This window comes from Dama dama, chromosome 32 (genome assembly GCF_033118175.1).
Source record: "Dama dama isolate Ldn47 chromosome 32, ASM3311817v1, whole genome shotgun sequence".
In the NCBI taxonomy this organism is placed as follows: Eukaryota; Metazoa; Chordata; class Mammalia; order Artiodactyla; family Cervidae; genus Dama; species Dama dama.
This window is the reverse complement of record NC_083712.1, coordinates 42,858,768-42,883,693: the sequence shown is the minus strand read 5'-3', so window position 1 is coordinate 42,883,693 and position 24,926 is coordinate 42,858,768. Positions and strand designations below refer to the sequence as shown.

The 24,926-nt window shown below is 55.5% G+C and overlaps 1 protein-coding gene and 1 non-coding gene across 3 annotated transcripts in view; both read right to left on the bottom strand.

Annotated features, from left to right (window-relative positions):
• The window catches only part of IKBKB (inhibitor of nuclear factor kappa B kinase subunit beta), a 51,738-nt gene that overhangs the window by 4,631 nt on the left and 22,181 nt on the right, over positions 1–24,926 (bottom strand). For both annotated transcript variants that reach the window (XM_061134870.1, XM_061134871.1), the window contains exons 6-20: positions 18,095–18,183; positions 16,955–17,044; positions 14,485–14,609; positions 11,042–11,149; positions 7,072–7,201; positions 6,636–6,830; positions 5,965–6,079; positions 5,244–5,367; positions 4,629–4,780; positions 4,412–4,473; positions 3,314–3,423; positions 2,260–2,309; positions 2,076–2,175; positions 1,787–1,934; positions 16–143 (exon numbers count right to left, since the gene is read on the bottom strand). In XM_061134870.1, the coding sequence (XP_060990853.1) occupies positions 16–143; positions 1,787–1,934; positions 2,076–2,175; positions 2,260–2,309; positions 3,314–3,423; positions 4,412–4,473; positions 4,629–4,780; positions 5,244–5,367; positions 5,965–6,079; positions 6,636–6,830; positions 7,072–7,201; positions 11,042–11,149; positions 14,485–14,609; positions 16,955–17,044; positions 18,095–18,183 (1,726 nt within the window). The remainder of the gene's footprint in view (positions 1–15; positions 144–1,786; positions 1,935–2,075; positions 2,176–2,259; positions 2,310–3,313; positions 3,424–4,411; positions 4,474–4,628; positions 4,781–5,243; positions 5,368–5,964; positions 6,080–6,635; positions 6,831–7,071; positions 7,202–11,041; positions 11,150–14,484; positions 14,610–16,954; positions 17,045–18,094; positions 18,184–24,926) is intronic.
• Positions 22,534–22,605, bottom strand: TRNAC-GCA (transfer RNA cysteine (anticodon GCA)). Its single transcript has one exon. It is a non-coding gene; the product is annotated as a tRNA-Cys (tRNA).

Below are 24,926 nucleotides of genomic sequence, written 5' to 3'. Positions count from 1 at the left end.
CGGATGAGGACTGACCTCTTCTTGGCAGCCTCGGACAAGCTGTCGGAAGCCGTGCAGTGCTGAGACATCAGCTGGCCAGGGTGACTCAGGCGGGAGGCGTTCATGCTGTCCGGGCTTCCACTGACGGGACCCCGGACCTTGCTCTAGAGGGCAAAACCAGAAAGACAGTCAGTGGTCTGGAGGCTTAGGGATGACTGAAACTTTGCTTTCACGACAGGAGGTTTTCTCATGAGCCGCCTGGCCATGAGACACTTGCTCTTCCTGCACAAATCAGGCAACATCGCTGTCTGATGGTTTGCATTTTGGCTTAGAAACTGCTTCTGCATCTGCAGGTGTAACTTTTTTGATTAAGGGTTCTAAATACAGAGAGATGTGAGGGTTTTATTTCTTCTTCTTTTTTTTTAAATCAACCATTGGCCATTTAAGTTTTTTGGATTCTAAATACAGAGAGATTTGAGGGTTCTATTTCTTTTTTTTTTTAATCAACCATTGGCCATTTAATTTTGGTTTTTTGGCTCTGCAGGCTCTTGACTGCTGTCACAGGCTTCTCTGGTTGTGGCGTGAGGGCTTAGTTGCCCTGTGGCATGTGGGATCCTGGTTTCCCGACCAGTGAACGAACCCTCGACCCCTACATTGGAAGGTGGATTCTCTACCACTGAACCACCAAGGCAGGCCCTGAGGCTTCTACTTCATTAGCTGGATTGCTTAACAAACCCTTACAAGGAAACGAGAAGGAAGGTGCGTTTACTCTTCCCAAGGAAAAGACAAACACACGGAGATCCTAGGTGACTTCCTGGGATGTGCGCCACCTGGGGAACAGACGGGGCCGAGGTGTTCTGACTCCTGGGCCACGGCAGCCGGTGCTCCTGAGGCAGCGGGCCTCCCCCGGCCCGTGGCCGAGCGGCTCTGCTGTCAGCGTCCACAGCCACAGCCTCCCTGCCGCCTGCGCGCCGGGCTCTGTCCAGCCAGCTCGCTTCCAAGCTTTTCTCGGCTCTTCTCCCATCTCTGTCCTGGGCTTTCTTCTGCGCTGTGGTTTCTCTCTGAGCAGCACACAGGGGGATCACAGCCACCTCGGGATGGTGGGCGCACGCAGAGCGGGCTGAGCACTACGCACCACAGGCCTGGCTCAGGGCCCCGCAGGCACGCCCCGCGGGGGCTGAATGCAGGTCTCCAGGAACCCGGGGTGTGACCTCGTTTGGAAAAAGGATCTTTGCAGATGTAGCTAAGGATCCTTTGATGAGATCGCTCTGGACTATCTGGGTGGGACCTAGACCCTGGAACAAGTGTTTTTACAAGAGACGCAGAAGAGGACTTCCTTGGTGGTACAGTGGAGGAGAGTCCGCCTGCCTATGCAGGGGACACGGGTTTGATCCCTGGTCCAGAAAGATTCCACGTGCAGTGGAGCGGCTAAGCCCGCGCACCCTAGAGCCTGTGCTCTGCAACCAGAGAAGCCGCCACAGTGAGAAGCCTGCGCGCTGCCAACTCGAGAATAGCCCCCGCTCACCGCAACTAGAGAAAGTGCGCGGGCTGCAACAAAGACCCAGTGCCCCCAAAAAGAAACAAGTTTTAGAAAGAGAGAGAGAGAGACGTAGAGAAGGAGGCCGCACGGAGTCAGAGGCAGAGACTGGAGTGATGCTGCCACGAGCCAAGGAGTGCTGGAGCCAGTGGCCTCTGAGAAGTGGCGAGAAGGGATTCTGCCCTCGAGCCTCCCGAGGGGGCTCGGCTCAGCTGACACGTGGACGCCGACCCTGCCGCCTCCAGGACGGGCCTGCCGGGGCTCACTCACACATGCGATCTTCAGCAGGTTCCAGAGCTCCTTCTGCCGCTTCTCCTGCAGCCGCACCACCGTCTTCTCGTCCTCGCTCATCAGGCTGACCACCTCCTCCACCTTGGGCAGCAGCTCCAGGGCCTTCTGCTTGCAGACCACGGTCTTACTGTGAAGACCAAGCGCAATGAGCTCCAGCGCGCCTGGGTCAGTGGGGAGCAGGACGCGGGCCCCGGGGGGGAGGACTCTGCTCGGCTGCTTCGGGCGGGAGCGCCTTTGGGGCCCAGGGGAGGGGACGGCAGCCTGATACCTGAGCTGCGTATAAATCACTCGCACTTTCTTCTCAAAGCCTTGGATTGCCTGCAGAAGCAGCCGCACCATTTCCTGGCTGTCGCCGTCAGTCCGCTGGTCTGCAAAGCGGGACGGAGCCACACGGTCTGTGGGGGGCCGGCCCGGTGCCGGGCAGCGGGGGACCCGGAAGGCGGCCCACTCACCTCTCGGTTTCTCCCTCAGCCTGCGGTAAAGCTCCCGCGCCTGCTCTTCTCTGAAACACAAGAGGCAGCGGATCCGTCAGTGCCAGAGGCTAATGAACTCACCTGGAGCACCAGAGCCACTTCCGGCAGCATCACCGACTTCTAGAAGCCAGGCGGGCAGCATGTCCCGGCTGGAGGAAAGGATGCTTCCTGGGGACATCACGGGCGAAGCCCACGACACAGGGAAGCCCGGCTCACTGTCGAAACTCCAACTCAAAGCTCACTGCTGAGACTTCCTGAGAGTCCTCAGGACAGAAGCCCCCTCTGTCCCTCAGGATTCCCCATCCACCTGGCCCCTGCAGTTCAGAGGTGCGGGTCCTGAGTTCAGAGAACGTGGCCCCTGAAACTCAAGCCAGGAGAAGACATGCCCTCCCTGGGGCCCTAAGACACAGTGAGATGGGCTGACATTTTCAGGAGTTGGCTTTTGTTTGAAAACCAGAGTAAAATAAAACGCTGAATAACTTGACAAAATACAGGCTACAAATAATCAGAGCTTCCGGTCCTAAGAGTCCTGGCAGATGCATCAGAGGCCTGGCTGAGCCCCAAGGAGGCTCTCCTGGTGCCCCCATCTGCTCCCAGGATGCCAGTAGGGGTTATTCTGCCCAGCGGGGGGGGCGGGGGGGGTGTCCCTGGAGCTGAGGCCAAGTCCTGATCAGGACTCAAATGAAGAGTCAAGGTCCTACCTTCTAAGACTTGCCCAGCTCCTTCCCTTCCTACTTCCTGCTTCTTGGGCCGTGCCCGGGTTGGGGTATGCTGGGTAGCCAGGCGTCTGACCTGATGCTTTGGAGCTCACGAACCATGGCTCGGGGCCTTATCTGAACTGCTCCCCACAACTGTGAGGTCAGATGGCTTTTCTGCATCAGGTGAGGCTCAGACAGACGGAGGTCTGCCTGGGGTCATCTTCCAGACGTGCCAAGAGGGCTTCCCCGGGGCCGGGCTGCACGGGAGGGCGCGCTCCAGCGGACCCACACTTAAACAGCCTGCCTGCCCCGCACAGACGCATGCACACACTCACAGGTCGTCCAGCGTGCCACCCTGCTTCCGGCCCATGGGGCTGCGCTGCAGGTCCACGATGTCCGTCTGTAGGGCCATCATCCGCTCCACCAAGTGCTTCACCTCGTTCTCCTGGAGACAGAGCTGCTCTGAGGCCAGCCGAATCGGCCAGGGACTCCTGGGACGCTGGGCTCTCAGGGGAGCCCTCGGGCCTCTCCATGGACCTTTAGCTGCCCAGCTAGAAGGGACACGGACTTGGGAGTCCGCAGCTGGGACCTGGGCCTGCCACCCGCCAGCTCTGTGGCCCTGGGGCAGGTCACCCTGGCCCCACGCTGCATTCTCCCCCACTGCAGACTAGAGCGAGATGTGATGGGGCCGGAGAGGACCTGGCCTGGCCCCGGGGTGGAGACCAGCCGGGGCACGCTCCCCTCTCCTAACTCATCCTTGATCTCAGGGGTTACACCCACGAGGACAGAGATCGGGGGGACGGGGGTGGGTGTGGAGTGGTGGCTCGCGTCCCTGTGCCTGAACAAGGGGTCACCCACCTCGAACGAGACACATCGGCACCGATTTACAGAAACAGACGCTACGACATGGAGGGGAGGCTCCCTGCCTGAGTTCACCGGGCAGATGGTGGAAACATCCAGGAAAAGGCCTTGGAGCCCAGGCTTCTGAGTGAGGTCCACCGGGGCACTCCGCCTCCCCAGCCTCATGACCAACACTGTTCAGTGGCGTTTGATTCATAGCCCTCAGACTTGCCCCTTCAGACCCGTTCCTTCCTATGGGTTCAGTGTCCCGAGGAGGAGGTCAGGGCAACTTCTGACATGACCGAGTGCTACTCCTTTAGCCAAGGGCCCTTCTCGCAGGAAGAGGTCTGCACTCCCCGCGACACGTCACGTCGTAAGCCTGACTCTGTGTGGCTCCCGGACTGGCCACACTGGGGACCTCTGCAAGGCAACCCCGCCTCCTGCCAGTACGTGCTAGCTGAGGGTAGAGAGCCTTGGCAAGGAAAATGTGATTTTCGACACAGAAACTGGACTGAGCGCTCAGTGAGAAAGGAGAAAGATGGCAGGGATGGGGGTGCCCTTGGCCGGGCTGGGGACCCCAGGGGGCCTCCTACCCGTCCGCAGAGCTCCACGGCCTGCTCCATTTCCCTCCAGGCTAGCAGCAGCTTGTCTGATGCTGGAGGAAAAACATGGAGGGAAGAAAAAAACACAAAATGAAAACACCCCAAAACCAAGAAAGTAAAAAGGAACTCCACTATAAGAGAACAAAAAAACACTTGAGAAAGAAGAGTTTAATGGTCTCTCCAGACTGATTGCAAAGGACGCACTCACTGATCCCAAACTCTGTCTGCTCCCTGTACTTCTCCAGGTCAATCTGGATGCTGGTCTTAAAGAAGTCCAGCTTGGCCTTGAGCTGCTGGGACATGGAAGCCATCGAGTTCTTCATCTTGGACAGACAGCTGTTGTTCCGCAGCAGATTCATCCTGCAGGGCCCCCCAAGAGACACACCACGGGCGTCTTTGGGATCCAGGTACCACTTCCCGGACAGTAATAAAAGCAGCCTCCAACACCTTGGCAGGCCCCTGCTATAATTAGTATAATCATAACCAGAGCAGCCACTTATAACCCTCACGACAATTTACTGGCCCGTGGTGATGGGTGAGGCTCTGCTCCGAGACCGGAATTAGGTGAAGTGCCACGCAAAGGAACCCAGACCAGCCACAACCCAGGGAAGGAGTCGGCCCGGCCCGGCACGGTGGCCGACCCACAGTGGAGCCGGGCCAGCCCCCCGCCCCGTCCACACCCCTGCTCCGCACGGACCACACCATCCCGCCCACCGACGGCTTCCCGCCCGTCCAGAGCAGTGTCTCCCTCCTGCCCCTCCCGACGACGGCCGACCCCAGGCCCCGCCCCGCGGCCGGGCCACCAGGCGCTCTGGGCACCTACATGGCTGCGCGCTGGCCCTGCTGCAGGCGGCTGCAGTCTTCCTTCAGTGCCTGGATGCTGTGCCAGACCTGGCCCCACACCTTCCGCAGCTGGAAGAACGGGAGGTTCCTCTTGGGCTCTTGCACTGAACGGAAACACAGGCGACGGTCAGGGCGCAGTGCCTGCGGTGGACGCAGGCACCCCGCCCCCGGAGCCCGCTGGCTCAGCTGTTACACAACCGCCTTGGGTGTTGGGCCTGCTTGGGTGTTGGGTGTTGCTCACTTTTGCACCCCGCTGTACACACACACATCCAAATTTACAGAAGCACAGAATACCCTGGAAGGAAGACCCAGGAGCCTGGCAGCAGTCTTCCCTGGGAAACTGGGGACACGCAGGGGCTTACTCTTCACTGTATGATTCTATTGTGCCTTTTGGTATCACGTGTGTGTATTAATTACTAACATACAAAGACAACTTCAAAAATAAAATGGTTTTGCGATTCAAGGTCAACGGCCCGTGGGCCATCTTCTCTGTCCTCTGTTTAGATGAGGCTGAAATTAGCTGAAGACATCCTGTCCTGCCTCTGGCGGGGCTGCTCCTTGCATGTGCGACTGAAGATGGCTGTCTGAGGACCGGGTGGACTCGCCTGCTTGGGGGACCCCTCCCGTGGCCAAGGCTCTCCCCCTAGCTCTGTCCTGAGAGCTGTAAGGGATCCATTTTTAAAAGAACAGGCCGTGCTTACGGATGCAGCTGACGCTTTCAGGCTGGGGCTGTGGGGAGACCTGGCTTTCATAGACGACCCTGCTGTTGTCAAAGAGGAAAACGAGGTCCATGTCCAGCGTGCGGCCCTCGTTCAGCTGCAAAGGGACCAGAGGCAAAATGAGGTCTCGCGGCCCCCACCCCACCGTCTCCCCCAAGAAATGGGGGAGACTACAGAGCATCCTGGGCCAGGATGTGCCAGGCGCCCACCAGGCCTCTCCCAGCACCTCTGGCCTCTGCTGTCCTTGGCTGTGCCCTTTATGCTTACTACCTGAATGCACACCTCATCTACAGCGTAGTACACTCTGCTCTATCCCGTCTTTATTGTGTAACTCAGATGCCTGCCACCTCCTTTACTGTCCAATTCCTCTTCCCCTGTGTTAACTTTGCAGCTCATTTTGTGCAGCGGTCAGCATGGTACTGCACATGTCGGGGGGTCAGAAACAGTTCCGGGTGATGTGGAAGAATGAAGCATCGCTTTGGCAGCAAGGGCAAAAGGCATGCCCAGTGGTCTGGAAGGAACAGGTAAAGTGTGGGGCGACCTGTGTCTCCCACCAAGCCCGTGGGATCTCGTGTTCCCACCTCGGAACGGGCAGGCGCTGCCCGGTGGTGTGGCTGGCGGGCCGCCCGGTGCCCGCAGGAGGCCGGGCTCACCTTGCCGTCCGAGAGGCACTGCGCGGCGGGCTTGTCGGGGATCAGGGCCAGCCCCGCCTCCTGCAGCAGCTCCTGGTCGTCCTCGAGGATGCCGGTGTCCTGGCGGATGCGCGCCTTCAGACTCTGCAGGCTCTCGTCCTCGGTCACAGGGTACGTGTGCATGGTGCCTGTGACCATGTTCAGGACGTGAAGCAGCTGCAACAACCCGGGGGTCACGGGGGGGTCACGGGAGGGCCACGGGAGACACTGCTCGGCGGGGATGGCTGCCTGCTGGCCCGGCCTCTCGGGAGCCCCGCCTGGGTCTGCAGGCCGGGGTCTCTCCCCTCCTGTGCATCCCCGGTGAGCGCCTCATGACCCGTCAGTCAGCAAGGGTCCCATCACACCCTCACAGGGGTCAGGGGGCCCACGGCCTGGGGCGGACCGGGCGCAGGCTCACCTTCAAGTTCAAGATGTCGTCCAGAGCCTTGAAGCAGCCGTTGGGCCCGTAGACGGGGTCGGTGCCCCTCTGGCGCGGATGCCACATCAGCATCAGCTGAAGCCACTTCTCCAGCCGCTGGGCCAGGACGCTGAGAGAGGGCGGGGGTGTGTGTGTGTGCCCACGCACGTGTGCAAGGCCCAGCGCCAGCTTCCTGTCCCACGTGTACGCACGCGTGCAAGGCCCAGCACCAGCTTCCCATCCCATGTGTGTGCACCCACACGCGTGTACAAGGCCCAGCGCCAGCTTCCTGTCACATGTGTACGCACGCGTGCAAGGCCCAGCACCAGCTTCCCATCCCATGTGTGTGCACCCACGCGTGTGTACAAGGCCCAGCGCCAGCTTCCTGTCCCATGTGTGTACATGCATGCGTGTGTGCAAGGCCCAGCACCAGCTTCCCATCCCATGTGTGTGTGCCCACGCGCGTGTGCAAGGCCCAGCGCCAGCTTCCCGCCTGTGTGTGCACCCATGCGCGTGTGCAAGGCCCAGCACCAGCTTCCCACCCAGGTGTGTGCGTGCATGTGCGTGTGCGAGGCCCAGAACCAGATTCCCGCCCCACGTGTGTGCGTGCATGTGCGTGAAGCCCAGCACCAGCTTTCCATCCCACATGTACACACGTGTGTGAAGTCCAGCACCAGCTTCCCATCCCACGTGTGTGCGTGCATGTGCGTGCGTGCGAGGCCCAACACTAGCTTCCCGTCCCATGTGTGTGTGTGCATGTGCGCGCGCATGCATGTGTAAGGCCCAGCACCAGCTTCCCGCCCCATGTGTGTGCGTGCATGTGCGCGCACATGCATGTGTAAGGCCCAGCACCAGCTTCCCGTCCCATGTGTGTGCATGTGCGTGAGGCCCAGCACCAGCTTCCCATCCCATGTGTGTGTGTGCATGTGCGTGCGTGCAAGGCCCAGCACCAGCTTCCCATCCCATATGTGTGTGCCCACATGCATGTGCAAGGCCCAGCACCAGCTTCCCATCCCATGTGTGTGTGCCCACGCGTGTGTGCAAGGCCCAGCACCAGCTTCCCATCCCATGTGTGTGTGCCCACATGCGTGTGCAAGGCCCAGCACCAGCTTCCCATCCCATGTGTGCCCACGCGCGTGTGCAAGGCCCAGCACCAGCTTCCCATCCCATGTGTGTGCACCCACGTGTGTGTACAAGGCCCAGCGCCAGCTTCCTGTCCCATGTGTGTCCATGCATGCGTGTGTGCAAGGCCCAGCACCAGCTTCCCATCCCATGTGTGTGTGCCCACGCGCATGTGCAAGGCCCAGCGCCAGCTTCCCGCCTGTGTGTGCACCCACGCGCGTGTGCAAGGCCCAGCACCAGCTTCCCACCCACGTGTGTGCGTGCAGGTGCGTGAGGCCCAGCACCAGCTTTCCATCCCACATGTACACACGTGTGTGAAGTCTAGCACCAGCTTCCCATCCCACGTGTGTGCGTGCATGTGCGTGCGTGCGAGGCCCAACACTAGCTTCCCGTCCCATGTGTGTGCGTGCATGTGCGCGCGCATGCATGTGTAAGGCCCAGCACCAGCTTCCCGCCCATGTGTGTGCGTGCATGTGCGCGCACATGCATGTGTAAGGCCCAGCACCAGCTTCCTGTCCCATGTGTGTGCATGTGCATGAGGCCCAGCACCAGCTTCCCATCCCATGTGTGTGTGTGCATGTGCGTGCGTGCAAGGCCCAGCACCAGCTTCCCATCCCATGTGTGTGCACCCACGTGCGTGTACAAGGCCCAGCGCCAGCTTCCTGTCCCATGTGTGCACATGCATGCGCGTGTGCAAGGTCCAGCACCAGCTTCCCATCCCATGTGTGTGTGCCCACATGTGCGTGCAAGGCCCAGCACCAGCTTCCCATCCCATGTGTGTGTGCCCACGCGCGTGTGCAAGGCCCAGCACCAGCTTCCCATCCCATGTGTGTGTGCCCACATGTGCGTGCAAGGCCCAGCACCAGCTTCCCATCCCATGTGTGTGCACCCACGCGCGTGTACAAGGCCCAGCGCCAGCTTCCTGTCCCATGTGTGTGCATGCATGCGCATGTGCAAAGCCCAGCACCAGCTTCCCATCCCATGTGTGTGCGCCCACATGCGCGTGCGAGGCCCAGCACCAGCTTCCCATCCCATGTGTGCCCACGCGCGTGTGCAAGGCCCAGCACCAGCTTCCCATCCCATGTGTGTGCGCCCACATGCGCGTGCGAGGCCCAGCACCAGCTTCCCATCCCATGTGTGTGCCCACGCGCGTGTGCAAGGCCCAGCACCAGCTTCCCGCCTGTGTGTGCACCCACGTGCGTGTGCAAGGCCCAGCACCAGCTTCCCATCCCATGTGTGTGTGCCCACGTGCGTGTGCAAGGCCCAGCACCAGGTTCCCATCCCGTGTGCGTGTGCCCACGCGCGTGTGCAAGGCCCAGCACCAGCTTCCCATCCCATGTGCGTGTGCCCACATGCGTGTGCAAGGCCCAGCACCAGCTTCCCACCCACGTGTGTGCGTGCATGTGCGTGTGCGAGGCCCAGAACCAGATTCCCGCCCCATGTGTGTGCATGCATGTGCGTGAGGCCCAGCACCAGCTTCCCGTTCCATGTGTGTGCGTGCATGTGCGTGAGGCCCAGCACCAGCTTTCCATCCCACATGTACACACGTGTGTGAAGTCCAGCACCAGCTTCCCATCCCACGTGTGTGCGTGCATGTGCGTGTGTGCGAGGCCCAACACTAGCTTCCCGTCCCATGTGTGTGCGTGCATGTGCACGCGCATGCATGTGTAAGGCCCAGCACCAGCTTCCCGTCCCATGTGTGTGCATGTGCGTGAGGCCCAGCACCAGCTTCCCATCCCATGTATGTGTGTGCATGTGCGTGCGTGCGAGGCCCAACACCAGCTTCCCGTCCCACGTGTGTGCCTGCATGTGCGTGAGGCCCAGCACCAGCTTCTCGGCGCACGTGGGGACTGAAAAGCACATATGCTTCTCACGCTCCACGTGACCATCACACAATGGGGCTAAAGTGATCCCTGAGGCTGAATCACCCTGAGGAAGGGTAAGCCTTCCCCTAACAAGATGAATCGCTTGGGGGCTCGACCCCCTCGCCCCCACCAGATCTGTGCAAACACACTCCCGTCGGGGGCCTCTGGGCAGAGGGCCGTGCGAGACCCTCCAGGCAGCTTTCCAGGTGCTGAGCAGCCCCCTCCCGCATCGTAGATTCGATCCACGTTGTCAGTCGCTCCCTGGAAAGCATCTGAGGGGTCCATGCCGCACTGCTGGGCACCCCCAGCACTCCTCCCTGCCCCCCGACAGAAGCCCTCCAGAGGCCAACATCGCTACCCGCTGCATCTCCCTGGCCGCCCCCAAGTCTTTCCCCCTTGAAGAGCCTTCCTCTTCACCCACCCGCCCTGCCTATCGGTCCAGATCCTTCCGGGAAGTTCCAGCCCAGCTCCTCCACAGGGGACCCCCTCCCCGTCCTCCAAAGACTCATGGAAACTCTGAGCCGCGCCTCAGCCACGGGGCTGCAGGCTGCTGTCTTCCGAACCATCTCCCGGTTCTGGTAAGAGGACCTGACGGCTCATATTCTGGCTCTGAGACCAGACCGCTATGCTGTTCAAAATGCAAAGGTTTATTTGTTGACAAAAACACAGTGCTGGGCTTCAGGAGGACGGGCAAAGAGCAACAAGGGGCAATTCCCTACCCTTCAGAGGCTTATGGCTGACCAGGAGATAAACCCCCTGCAAGACCAGACGCGGGCAAGGCAGAGCCACCACGGGTGAGGAGGGCGGCAAGCGATGTTGGGAGCCGAGGAGGTGACTCCAGATGGGCAGGGTGGGGATGGCGTGCTAAGACCCAGACGGACGATGGCAGGACCGGGGGTCACAGCTGCCGGGGACGTCGGCCTGACCTCCAGCTTTAGAAAGGCAGGACAGGAGGAGGAGGAGGAGGGGGGCCGGGGCCATACCTGTTGAGGTTGTTGGGGTGCGGCAGCGAGCTGGAGAACTTCACGGCCCCGTTCAGGTCTTCACTCACCACGATGTCCATCTCGCTCTTCTGCCGGACTTTGGAGTGCCTGTGGACATGGACACCCGACCGTCACGCTGTGTGTAGTGACCCTGATGTCAGCAGGCGCCCAACAGCCCCTTACATGGTGACCTTCCATTTGACAATCAGACAGGATCCCCCCTAGGGTGCTACTGGACCACTTGTGAAGCCCAGCAACCCGCTGGGACGCGTCTTTGGGAGGTGAAGGGCATCAGTACTGCCCTGACAGTCAGGAACCTGCAGGCTTGTACTGCTGTCTCCTGACCTCACCCCGGCCCATCCTGCTCGTTCTTTCACTTTCCATCTAACACAAAGAATGAAGACAGGACGTCCTCACCACGGTTCCTTCACGTGAAATCTGCACACACCACGTACTTCCCTCTAAATGCAATGGCTATGCCTGACTTCTGAAGGCGAGTGAAGTGCTAACGTTTTCCAACTTAGGGAGACCCTTTTGATGTATCTGAAATAGTGTTTAAGGAAAAAAGATTTTAAACTGGCTTCACATGTTCTCGGCGACAAGCGTGATGACAGGAGTCTGAACAACACTTCACAGAGAATCAAGCGCTGACAGTGAACGCACCCTTCTCCGCCCGGAGACCTCCGTGGGGCAGGCGGTTTTCAGTCCTCCATCCCCCACCCTCACCAGGTGAGGAAATGACCTGCCCAACGCACACAACTAGAGACAGAACCAGGGACTTGGATTCAAGGGCAGCTGCTCTTTCTACTCTGACTGTCCGCATCCTTCCTTTCCAAAAAGATGCTGGAGATTCAGACAGAAGATGCTTTAGCCTCAAGTCTCATTGGCAGAGAGGGCAGACTGAGACGAGGAGCACACGGAGCCTGGAAGAGCCAGGGTGGGGCTCGAACCGCCTGCGGGAAGCCAGGCGGTCATTACACATGGTGGGATGGTGCTCTGATAGAAACTCAAGTTTGTCCATGGGAAATTACACAGCTAAATAAAAGGACACAGTAAGTGAAACGCTTACTGCTGAGGCTTGTCCTAAAATGTACTTTCAAGACTGGTCCTTCAAAGCACCTTTATGATAGGATAATAAAGCTTAAATTGCATTTGTTCTGCCGTTTGAGATGAGAGCGAAATTGTTCAAGTTGCCTAAGGCACTGCAGGCAGACCAGACAGGTACGTCTCACAAACTCTCGGGTTTCAGAGATGTGTGCTTGGAAGTGGTCACCTGGCCTCCCGGCAAAGTGAGGAAGGCTGGCTCTGCAGATGGCCAGGCCATCAGGGATGGTTTCAAACGGTATTTCCTCTAGGTCTGATGGATTCTGATTCACCTTGCTATAAATGATGGAAACGCTCTACATTGAACGGGGGAACTGCAGTCAACCCTCGGGGAGTTAAAAACACAACGCACGTGCAGACAGTTTACAGTTGCTGTCTTGACCGTCGCGTGAGGCGGTGTGACTGTAACACAAGGAGCTAAGTCAGCACCGTCAGTCCCCACGGGAGGGCACCCTCCGCCACGTCACCGGGCCCCTCGGGCGCGGAGACTGAGCCTGGGTCTTTTCCAGTGTCTGGTGTGTGAACGGTGACCAAACTGGCCTGCGTCATGGAAAGCTAGTCTTCTTGGAGGATTTCAAAGGCTACGTCTTGGTCTTACAGATAAACATTCTCATGATGTAAGTGCCTGTGTCCTTTGAGAAAGTCCGTGTTTTTGGTACTTCCAGAAAGATACTGAGAAACGTGGCGTCAGCCAGTGCTGCCCCAAAGAGCGGGGGGTAGGGGGACCTCTGCATGTTCCTGGTGGAAATGTTATTTATACAAACTGTGCAGCACGTTGTTAGTAAAAACCAAAAACCTTGAACATGTGCACGATCTTTGGTATGTTGCTCCCACTTCTAGGAACTTATCCCAGGGAAACAACTGTGGATGGACCAGGACTTCCCTACAACGAGTTGTTTCAGTTACGTGTGAAAGGCAGGTTCTATGAGAGTACATATGGTAACCTACTTTGTTTTTTGAACAAACACAGGCACACAGAAGAAGAGTCTGGAGATGGAGAGATGTTAGTGGTGGCAGGAGGAAGTTCTCAGTGTAAAAACCCTGGAGGAGCACACCCAGGGTGGCGTGCCTGCGGTGTCATCACCGAGGTGAGAAGGGGCGAAATCCACAAATGAGCCAGCGGACAGACACATGCCCGCTCGCTTGTGGACGTACAGAACATCCCTGGAGACGGACCCAAAGCCAACAGCGCCAGGCGTCTGTGCTGGGGCGGGGTGTGGACCAAGCAGGTGCTGTGGGGGTGACTTCTCACTCTTCTGCTTTCTGAAGGATGAACCCCAGGAACTCAGCACTGCTCCAAACACTAAAGCTGGAGATAAAAAATTCTGGACAATGGTACTATCGTTTCAGTTAGCGTGTGGTCCCTCGAGGAATCATTGTCAATGAACCCTCATTGGTTGAAGGGAATATTAACTTTTAAATGATGCATTTCAGTAATGACTAACTTTTATGTATATAATGAAACACATATTAATATTACAATTAGAAGAAAAGTTTAAAAATACAGACTAGATTTAAAAACCTTAATCATATTCCTTATTAGAAAATATCTTTTTGGCAGTGTACTTGGCTCACATTTTAAGCCACTGTCTGATGCTTTTAAAACCAAATTTCATAGTTTCTGGTCTTACGTTTAGATCTTTAATCCATTTTGAGTTTATTTTTGTATATGGTGTTAGAAAGTGTTCTAGTTTCATTCTTTTATCAATACAGTATATTAACGCATATATATGGAATTTAGAATGATGGTAATGATCCTATATGCAAAGCAGCAAAAGAAACACAGATGTCAAGAACAGACTATTGGACTCGGAGAAGGTGAGGGTGGGATGATATGAGAGAATAGCATTGAAACATGTATATTACCATTAAAAAAAAAAATGTGTATATTACCATATGTAAAAAAGAAAAAAGTTTGTACTGAGGTGCAGTAACATTTGTCAACAATAAACTTTCGTATACACACATCTCATTATTTGTCACATGAACAGGCCCTTTGCTTGTTTACCAACAGAGCGTGTTGCTGGCATAGGCGCGCACCACCCCCCACACACTCTGCAAACACACTGGCCTCCTGCCCCGCACAGAGCAGCCATTTACACAGACTGGATTTAAGGCTGTTGAGGTGCAGGATCCAGGCCGACACTTAACACCACATCTCTCCAGGCTTTAGGAGCTCAGACTGTGCACACACCAGGTCCCGATAGGACTTCCTTGGGGTGACAGATCACAGGCGTCTCAGGCCCAGCGCGGGGCACCCCATGAGACCGGGAAGGCGAGGTGACATCTGACGAAGACGGGGGACACCCTCCCGGGGGGCGGGCCTGGGCCTCACTCACCACTGCACCGGCTGCCAGTTGGGCAGGAAAGGCCGGAAGCCGGTGATGCACTCGAAGGCCAAGGTGCCGAAGCTCCAGTAGTCCACGGTCACCGTGTACTTCTGCTGCTCCAGCAGCTCGGGGGCCTGCAGGGAGGGGGGTGGCGCACACCTGAGCTGAGCCCGCTCTGAGGGGCCACCACAGTGGGGGGCGCCCAGCATTCTGATCTGCCCCACGCTCCCTGGGCCTGCTCTGAGGGAGGAGGCAACCACGAGTCGGGCAGGTGGTACCTAGACTCTCCCTGGATCTCATTCCATCCTGGGGCTGAGACAAGGGCCTGCGGGGGTGCGGCGGGGGCTGAGGTGTGTTGTGCACGCTTCTCCCAGGCGCTGGGCAGGGCCACAAGGGGAAGTGATCCACGCCACACAAACCCGGGCGCAGTGTATGCAATGAATGCCGGCCAGTCCCCTAACGCGGTCCACGGTCCACGATGGGACAGAATGCTACAGTCAGGCAGGAAAGGCCAGCTGCCCGAGCAGTCAGGCTGGGGTGACAGGAAGCTTCCCAGCATAGGCGGGGTGGGGCTGGCTCAGGGTGCCTGAGGGCAGACGTCCCACAAGCCCAGAGGAGAGGTGTGGGAAGGTCAGCTCGGCCTCTGTGTCTGGCTCTGGACAGACGTTTTGGCCCCCCGAGTGGTCAGAGCTCGGGCCCTGCATTCACTGCTGCTGAGCCGACAAGGGGTCCAGAGGACACAGGGTGGGACCCCCAGGATCCGGCTCTGCGGGCACAGATGCTAAGTCACAGCCCCGGGTCCTCAGCCTGAAACCTCTACCCCCCAGAGCAGGGGATAAAAGGACAGCGTCCACTGCCCAGTGGGGGTTAGTGGGAAGTGCAGATGCACTCACAAGGACCTCAATGACTGCTTTTTCTCGTTTTTCTGTAAGACCCAGGTAGGCTATTTCAGCTCATGGAGCCCAGTGGCTTTCAACTTTTGTTTTTCTTTTATAAACGGCAGACTCTGTTATTCAGTCCACATTTCCTGATCATCATTTGCATGCAATCTACTACTAAGTCCTGCTGAGCCTGATCCAGGCCTTGTTTTTTTTTGTTGTTATTTGTTTGTTTGCTTATGTTTCTTTTTTGCCACACTGCGTGGCTTGTGGGATCTTAGTTCCCCTACCAGGGATCAAACTCTGGCCCCTGGTGGTGAAAGCGTGGAGTCCTAACCACTGGATCCCCAGGGATGCCCCTCTCTCAGGCACTTCTTGAGCCATCGTCTACATCCTCACGGCTACCCCCCAGCTCAGACTAGCCCACCCCAACGGCCTCCATACCACTCGCCCACTGCCTGCAAGTCACCCTCCGCATTGTGCCAAGTATGGTCTCTTCGAAGGTAAACCTGATTCCTCTCATGTTTAAGGGCCTTCACCGTCTCTCCAGAGGTTTCAGGATAAAGTCTGGAATCTCTAACACAGCCAGCGAGGCTCTGAATGATCTGTCCCCTGCCCCTCTCTCCAGCCTCAACTCGAGATGTCTTCCTCCTCCTTCTCTGGTTCCGGCCATGCCTTCCGGATGCCTCCTGCCCCCCCGCCTGGAACTCCGTCTTCATCCCCCAGCCCCTGGACCCTCTCACCCTCCAGGTCCAACACCAGGTCATAGAAGGACACTTGCAGCACATCTGCAGGAAGTGAGGAAGAGCTTCCAGGAAAAATAAGTTTGGGAAGCACTGGGTTCCAAGTAAAGTGGCTTTCTTAGTATAAGAAAGAAATATATTTAAGTACAAGTTTGATGTATGAAGCAGGGCACCCAGAGCCAGCACCCTGGATGGGGTGGGGAGGCAGGCAGGTGGGCGGGGGACTCAGGATGCAGGGGCACACGTGTATGCCTGTGGCTGATTCATACTGATGTGTGGCAAAAACCGTAACAGTGTTGTAAAGCAATTATCCTCCAATTAAATATTTTTCTAAAAAAACCTTAAATATATGCACATGCAATGTGGTTCCCCTCCCCCCAAAAAATAAAACGTAAAAAGAAAAACTACAGCTGATCAGTATTTCTTGGATGAATGGGGGACTCAAATAGAATCACAATATTCCAACCAAATAAGAAGAAGAAAGGGTGGGAGCTGGAAGCCAGCCCTCTCCTCATGGCCCCTGAGATTCTGCGTGGGAACGGAGGCCCCTCTAGGGCAGCGAGAACCTGGTTTAAACTGTTTAAACTCTCTGGGTCAAAACACGGCATCACAGGAGGGTTACGGGACACGCGCCGGCCCAGGAGCCGAGCCCTTTAGACACAAGAGGATGACCGTGTCCCGCCACAGGGCCTCTGGGAGGATGAGGAGTCTGACCTCACACACCAGCGTGTTTCCTGCATCCAGGAATCATCCAGAGAGCTGGCAAGCTCAGACGCAGAAGGCCAGGGAGGAAGCAGGGCCCCGCAGCCACGGCCTCCCGAGAGGCTGACGCACGGAGCCGGGAACCCCGCCTCTTACCAGGTACTGCAGGGTCCCCACGAAGGAAGTGCAGAGGCTGCCCTGGTCCAGCTCCTTGGCGTATCCCAGGTCAATAATTTTGTGTATTAACTGAAAGAAAACACAGGGAGGGGGAGACATCTGAGGGTTATGAGAGTCCACTGTCCTTCAAGAATCCTCAACGCCTCGCTGGAGCAGAGGGTGCATCTCTGAATTCCCAGTTCCAAGACCCTAAGCTCCTCAGGACTGCCGAATACGCAGAATGCCTAGATGCGGTAGGTTCAGGCAAAAGAAAACAATGTAAAAATGCCAGGCGCGTGTCCTCCCTTGCCCGGCAATCACTTGCTAGAGGAAGGTCAGAATTAGGAGACCACACACCAGCCGTCAGGATTGCGAACCCCGGAGTTGATGTGACGCGAAGGACCAGACAGGGTTCCTTCTCAGTAAACACCTTAAATTCTCAAACCTCCGATGGACTGCCAGGAATGAGTGTGAACAGGGGCAGAGGTGAGGGCTAGGACGGGCGTGGGTTACGCCGGGATGCTGACGGAAGCCGCGGGGGAGAGATCAGGCGGCCCACGGCTGAGCAGCTGCATTCCACTCTTCTGAGCCCTGCTCCCCACCCAGCTGAACAAACACGGCCCAGCCCTGCAGGGAGGTGACCCCACACCAGAGCGGGGTCCCCCCAAGAGCTCTGGGGAAACGGCAGGCTGGACCAGGCCAGCTCCAAATACATCCTTTCGGCCACGTCCAGAACCCACCTACAGCTGAATTCCCCGTGAGCTTCAAAAGCTGAGGCTCCCAAACAAATGGGAAACAAAAATAGTCCGTTTCCAAGAAGTGTGAGGCCCAAAGGCTGGGGCCGGGGTGGGGGGGTGGCAGTTGGAAGCCAAACATTATTTTTCTTATCAGATTCCTGCAACTTGGGACAGTTAACAATGTGGTCCATTCAAATCGGCTTCAATCTGTGAGCCTGAACTTTTCACCGGATTTTGTTTTGATTCAGAGAGCGCTCCCAGAGAATCAAAGCAAATACGTGAGCAAGGAAACCCAAACGTAAGCAGACCCACACAGAGCACTCCTCGCGCCCGCTGCCTGCCCCCAGGTGCTCGGCCCGCGCTCGCCCACCCCTCCCCGAGGCTGGCCCGCGGGGTCACTCACTCTCTGCTCTCCTTGCTGCAGGACGATGTTCTCTGGCTTCAGATCCCGATGGATGATTCTGTTCTCGTGAAGGTATCGAAGCGCAGAGGCTGAGAGAGGGTGCAAAGCAGGGCGAGTTCCCGTTAAGCCCGGACAACACCTTTCACTCGGCATTTGCCTCCCCAGTGAAAGATGGTTATCGCGTGTCCCGGACGCACACCCCAAGTCCGTGCAGGGGCTCGCGGTGGGGGGGGAGGACAGGCCCACAGACGCCCCGCAGGTGAAGGAAGGGGGACCTGGCTACATGAGCAGAACTGGGGCCAGCACCAGGATCTGCCTGGTTCACGCAAAGAACTCCGAGCCTTCCATCCACGCGGTCACCACCTCCAGTCTCGAGCAGCAGTTCTCAAACGGCACTGCCCATTCCTGCAGCATCAGACTTGGTTCACAGAAACACCAGACCCTCGGGTCCTGCCCCAGGTGGACTGAGTCGGAAAGCGGGGGGGTTACCCCGCTGTCTGCTCTTTACCAAGCCCTCTAGGTGGTGATGACTAACTTTGAGATGGGGACCTTCTCTGGCCTAGAGGCTCGAAAAGTAACTTCTGCAGCGTGGGCAAGGGAGACGGGCCCTCTGGGCAGACAGCACTTGGTCATCAGATGCTGAGGACGCAGGGCAGAGCTGCCTCCGGGGAAGAAGTAGGGTGGGGGGCCTAGAAGGGGAGACTGGGGGACGCCTTCAATACATCTGCCGGTCCAGCGTGCATCTGCCGTGTGCCCCGTCCTCTGCTGGGCTCTGAGGGCCGTGAAATAAGGGAGGACGTGGTTCCCAGCTTTAAAGGGCTCAGACTCTAGCTGACAAGGAAGCAGCCCGCATCACCCGGCTCACTCGCTACCATAGCCTTGGCTATGAAGAGCAAATGTGACCCCATGACCCAGCACGGCCAAGGTTCAGACGCCCATCAGGATGCGGTTTTTACCCTAAGAGAGGTTTTAGCAGAAGCCCTAACAACCTGTATGTACCACAGATGAAAGAAACAAGGAAGTATTGGAAAGATAAAATGATCTTTATCTGGAAATGATCTGACTCAAATAAGCCGAGAAGACTCAACAGACTAAAAACTGGGGGAAACATAGTAAGCTGTCTGGAAGCAAAACAAGTAGATACAAATCAACAGCTTTTGTCCCTGTCATAGATCCAGCTGAAAGGAAAAAAAAAAAAAAAATTCCATTCACACTAGCAGCAAAAATTCTAAAACACCACAGGATAAATTTAGCAAGAAAAAAAAATATAGCATCATGGGAGGAAAATGATATGGCATAAAAAAAAAAGCCAAACAAAAAACACAAAGAGGTTTTAAAAGTTTATGGCCACTAGAGAAGAGAGTATCGAGGGTCCTTAAACAACTAAAAATCAAGTTACCAGGGGAATCACATATTACTCTAATAAAACTCTAATTCAGAAAGATACCTGCACCACTACGTTCACTGAAGTGCTATTCACAACAGCCAAAACAGGGAAGCAACCTAAATGTCCATTAACAGACGAAGGGTCGCAGAAGATGCTGGTATGTGTACAATGGAATGTTACTCAGCCATAAAAAAGAATGAAATAATGCCTTGCAGCCACATGGATGGACCCTGAGATTATCACAGTAAGTGAAACAAACCAGACAAAGATAAATATCACATGGTTATCACTTACCTGTGGAATCTAAAAGAAACTGATACAAGTGAACTTCTATGCAAACAGAAATAGACTCATAGACAGGGAAAACAAGCTTATGGTTACAAAAGGGGAAGAAAGGGGAGGGATAAATTAGGAGTCTGAGATTAATAAACACTCACCACAGTACATAAAACAAGGACCTACTGTATAGCACACAGAATTATATTCAGTATCTTGTAATAAACTAGAATGGAAAAGAATGAAAAATACACACACACACACACACATATATATAACTGCATCACTCTGCTGTACACTTGAAATGCTTTAAATCAACTATACTTCAATTTAAAAGAAAGAAAGAAAAATTTATGGCAAAAGATACTATACAAAGAGCAAAAGACCAAAAAAGGGGAAGAAAAATATCTGTAACACATATGCCAAAAAAGCATGTATTTACAGACAAAAACTCCTACAAACCAATAAGAAAGCAACCCAGGTGTTAGGGAAGCAACACTACTATTTTCAAAATCATAATGTTGTGTTACTTTTCTAAAGAAAAAAATGCATTTTTTTACCTTAAACGAACATAAAAGAAAACAAAGAAGTGGGTTAGATAGGTGCTTCCCAGGGTTTTAGCTTCAGGCCAGCAGAATTGTGGATAAAGACTGAGGATGGCGTTCAAGAGAAGATGACTATGTTTTTATTTTCCAAGGTTAGGTACACTTAAAAATGATATTATCTATTACCAACAGAACTGAGTCATTAGTGATTTAAGAAAGAAAAGACCACTCTAATACACAAACAAAGCAAGCAAACCCGTAGAAAAACTGGCAAAGAACACGTGAAGGGGTAACTTATAGGAATAGAAACGAAACACAGACCGCAAAGAATTATGCAATCACGTAAAAAGTCACTCAAGCTCACTGGCCGTCCACAAAGTACACACGAAAGGAACAACAAAATGCCTTTTCACTTCTTCAACTGGAAGGAATCTCAGATGAGATGTAAAAGGCACTCCCTATATCGCCGGAAGGAGTAATAACTGCTGTGCAATTGGGGGAAAGAAATGTGGCAAAAGCGATTCAATCTTAAGAAGCGCATGTCGTCGGACCCTCTGTTTCTGCCTCTGGCAATCCGGCTTACAAAGTCAACAGCACCCTCACATACGGATACAGGTGCGGGCTGCACAGAGTCAAGTGAAATCATTAGAGACTAATGACAAGTCACCAATCAGGGAACGGCTGAACGAATGATGGGAAATCCACAGTATAACTGGCAATTACTAAAGATTATTTACGCTTCTATTACCTGATTCAGAGGGATGTCAATGGGGTAATGGCATGAACCTCTTTTTTTATTCAAGGCAATAAGAGGTCAAAAGCAAAAGCGATAACACCACTAAGAGAAGTCTCCTAAAGGGTGCTGGGCCAGGGCGCAGCAGGGAAGGGGTGCACCCCCAGGGGGAAGAGACAGCCTTCCAGAACCCAAGGGACCAGATGTGCTGTGTAAAGACTTTTCATGCTGAGTGTTTTCTGAAAACACAGGGAAACCCCTGAGAGTTAAACACCCAACTTCCACCTTCTCGGGGCGTTCCAGCGCACATTAAGTGAAATCGCAAAACCTCTCACTGAATCTGCCCTTAAAATCCAGCATTTGACCGTAGAGTTTCGACATTTCACACTTGTTCCCTCTTCTTCTTTGCTTTCACAACTGGGCACAGCAGATGGGCTTAGGTCCAACGAACGTCCAGATGAAGCAACATGCCCACTGCTCTCAGAGGGTACACCCCATGGGCCACCCACCTTGTTCTGCTGGGGGACTTCCCTGGCCATCATGGCCATGGTTAAGACGCCCGTCCACTGCAGGGGGCACGGGTTCCATCCCTGGTAGGGGAACTGAGATCTCCCGTACCATGGGGTGTGGCAAAAAAAAAAAAAAAAAACCAGACTGGTGCTTCTCACCAGCACTTTCACTTTTGTTTTACTGACTTTTACTAGGGTCAAAGCACAGTGTGAAAACAGGCTCTGATAACCGCCTGGGCACGACCCTGCACACGAGGATGCCATCTCCCCTCACGTGAACTCACGGCTGGCGGGGAGCACCCGTGGGGGAAGACGGGGTGTGTCTGCTCAGCCACCGAGTCCCCAAGGCCTGTGTGGCTGTGTGACATGAGCCTCAGGGGCTCTCACAGAAAGGCGGGGGTCCATCTGTCCAAGGCCAGGATACGTGAACGTTGAGACTCACAGTAGTGTGAACAAGCAGGAATGCAAGGCCTCTGACTCTAGGCGTGAACGTCTCACTGAGAGTGACGTGGGGTAGGACGAGCGGGGAGATGCCCTGAGAAGCCCCTGGGGAAGCAGAGCACTCACATCAGATGGAGGGCACCGCTCGATGCCACGACGCTCGAGAGCCGTGCCTGGGTCTTTAGGGAGGACGGAGGGCAAGCCAGTGACCCAGCCGGTGACCCTGTTACCAGCGGGCTCTCTTTATGCTGAAGCCACTGCATATAACACACCTCAGCTCTCATTTCGGGAAGTCACTCATTTTCAAATACTCTTTGTCAACTTAATCAAATCTGGAATTAGACAATTAGTGTGTGTATATATATATACACACTATATACATATACATGTACTATATACATATGTACACTATAAAGTGAAAGTGAAGTCGCTCAGTCATGTCTGACTCTTTGTGACCCCGTGGGCTGTAGCCCACCAGGCTCTTCCATCCATGGGATTCTCCAGGCAACAACACTGGAGTGGGTTGCCACTGCCTTCTCCAGGGGATCTTCCCAACCCAGGGATCGAACCTGGGTCTCCTGCATTGCAGGCAGACGCTTTACCGTCTGAGCCACCAGGGAAGCCCATGTACACTATATGTGTGTATATATACACACTATATATACATATTGACTATGTATATATTGACAATCCTATGTTTCTTACAGTGAGTGAAATGGTCAAAACATTGACGGGCAAGGGCTTGGTGACAGCGCCGCTTCCAGGATCAGACCTTGAGAGGCTCAGTTCAGTCTGACGGTGGCTGATTTAACGGAACAGGACTGCGGGGGGCAGTGTCATGAATCAGAGTTTTCTCTGAGATGGAAAAAAGAAATACTTGTGTGTCTGAAACTTTCTTAAAAATCGAAGCCCCTCACCGTAGAGATATCGCATGCGTATAAAACTGGAAAAGTGGCCCACCCAGCAGGAAAGCCTACGGGCCCCGTGTTCCCATGTTCCAGTGACAGGAAAGAGGCGCCAAGCGGCACTGTGTGTGAAGTTTACCGCACGTAGCGGCATCTCCTCAGGCGGACGTGGCTCGGGGTGGAGTCTGTGTCAAGCACCGTCCCCTCCTGGGCCCTTGGCGGGAACGGCACCCAGGTCTTGGAGTCCAGCTTCCCGCTGGCTCATGAGGGAGACACGGACATATAACTGCAGACTGTGATGCTCCTGAGTTGTCACTGATGAGCCAGAATCCCAAACCATGCTCCAGAGATGAGGGAACAGACGGGACCAGCGAGACTGCCATCAGAAAAGCGGCTGAGTGAGGACTGTGTCCATGAAGCCTACTGACCACACCCTGAGCTGAAAGGGACCACTGAGCTCTCCTGAGGGTCGCCTGCTCGGGACGACCGCGACCCTCACGCCGCGGGGAAGACGTGCAAACATCGATGGACCAGGGACGCTCCAGGTGGTCCAACGGTTAAAGAACCCGCCTGCCAGTGCAGGGGACACAGGTTTGATCCCTGGTCCAGGAAGAATCCACGTGCCGTGGAGCAACCAAGCCCATGCACCACAACTGACTGAGCCCGTGGGCCTAGAGCCCGCGCTCTGCAAGAAGAGAGGCCCCCGCAGGGACCAGCCCGCGCCCCGCAACGCACAGGGGCCCTGACTCGCTGCAACCGGAGAAAAGCCTGCCACAGCAACGCAGACCCAGCGCAGCCAAAGATAAATAAAATAAAAAGTTCTTAAGGCTTAAAAAAAAAAGATAATGGACCAGCAGGCTGACACACAGACTAGAAGACAGAAAAGACAGTCAGCAGATGGTGGCGTAAGTCCCCGTTACGGAGAAGGGCAAGAGGACGTTCGTTCACTCGGTAGAAGCTGGCTGTGAGCTACTGAGCGCCAGTCGCTCTGAGGTCACTGGGCTTTCCAAGCAAGAGGGCTGGAAGGCCAAGTGCAGATGCGTGGCGGGAGATCCAGCCCCTCTAATGGGTTCTTGGCTAAAGGAGAGCCTGTGACTCACGATCGAGGTAGCAGGGCGGTGCTGCCAGGGCTGAGAGGGAAGTGCAGAGTCACCCTCTTCACCTCGCCGTCCTGAACAAGTGTCTTCTGTGTGGCTGGTGCTGTCAAAAATGTGCTGCTGGGTCGCACCATTTCCTTCACTTGCTGCACAAATAATCTGGTCTACACGGCATGGCTCATATCCTAAAGAAATCCTAAGGAAATCAGTCCTGAATACTCATTGGAAGGACTGACGCTGAAGCTGAAACACCAATACTTTGGCCACCTGATGCGAAGAACTGACTCCTTGGAAAACACCCTGATGCTGGGAAAGACTGAAGGCAGGAGGAGAAGGGAATGACAGAGGATGAGATGGTTGGATGGCATCACTGACTCGATGGACATGAGTTTGAGCAAGCTCCAGGAGTTGGTGATGGACAGGGAGGCCTGGAGTGCTACAGTCCATGGGGTCACAGAGAGTCGGACATGCCCGAATGACTGAACAGAGAACTGAGTCTGATCTATGGGTCCCAAGCCCAGAGGTCAGTCCTTACTGTTGAGGACAGGCAGAGGCCATGCCTGAGTGGAGTACTGGGTAGAGGAGGCCACGAGGGCAGAAGAATCCGAGCGAGAGGCCCACTGTGCTCGCTGGGCCAGGGTGGTCCCCACGGAGGGGCAGACCAGGGGGAGGGGCCGGAGCGGCATTCTGAAAGGCGTGCATGGGCAGAGGCTCAGGAGGGGATCAAAGAGCGGGTTTTGAAGTGAGCTACAGCGAATCAGGAGAGACGGGAGGCTACGAGGTTTGGCCTTGACCCAGCAGGGGATTGTGATGGACGTGTCCTCTCAGAAGCACGAGAGAGGGATCAGTCAATGGGAACAGGCGCCCAGGAGAGTGAGGTGCTAGGACGACTCTTAATGAGTGGAGGCAGTGGGCATAGGAAGGGAAAGTGGGGTGTAC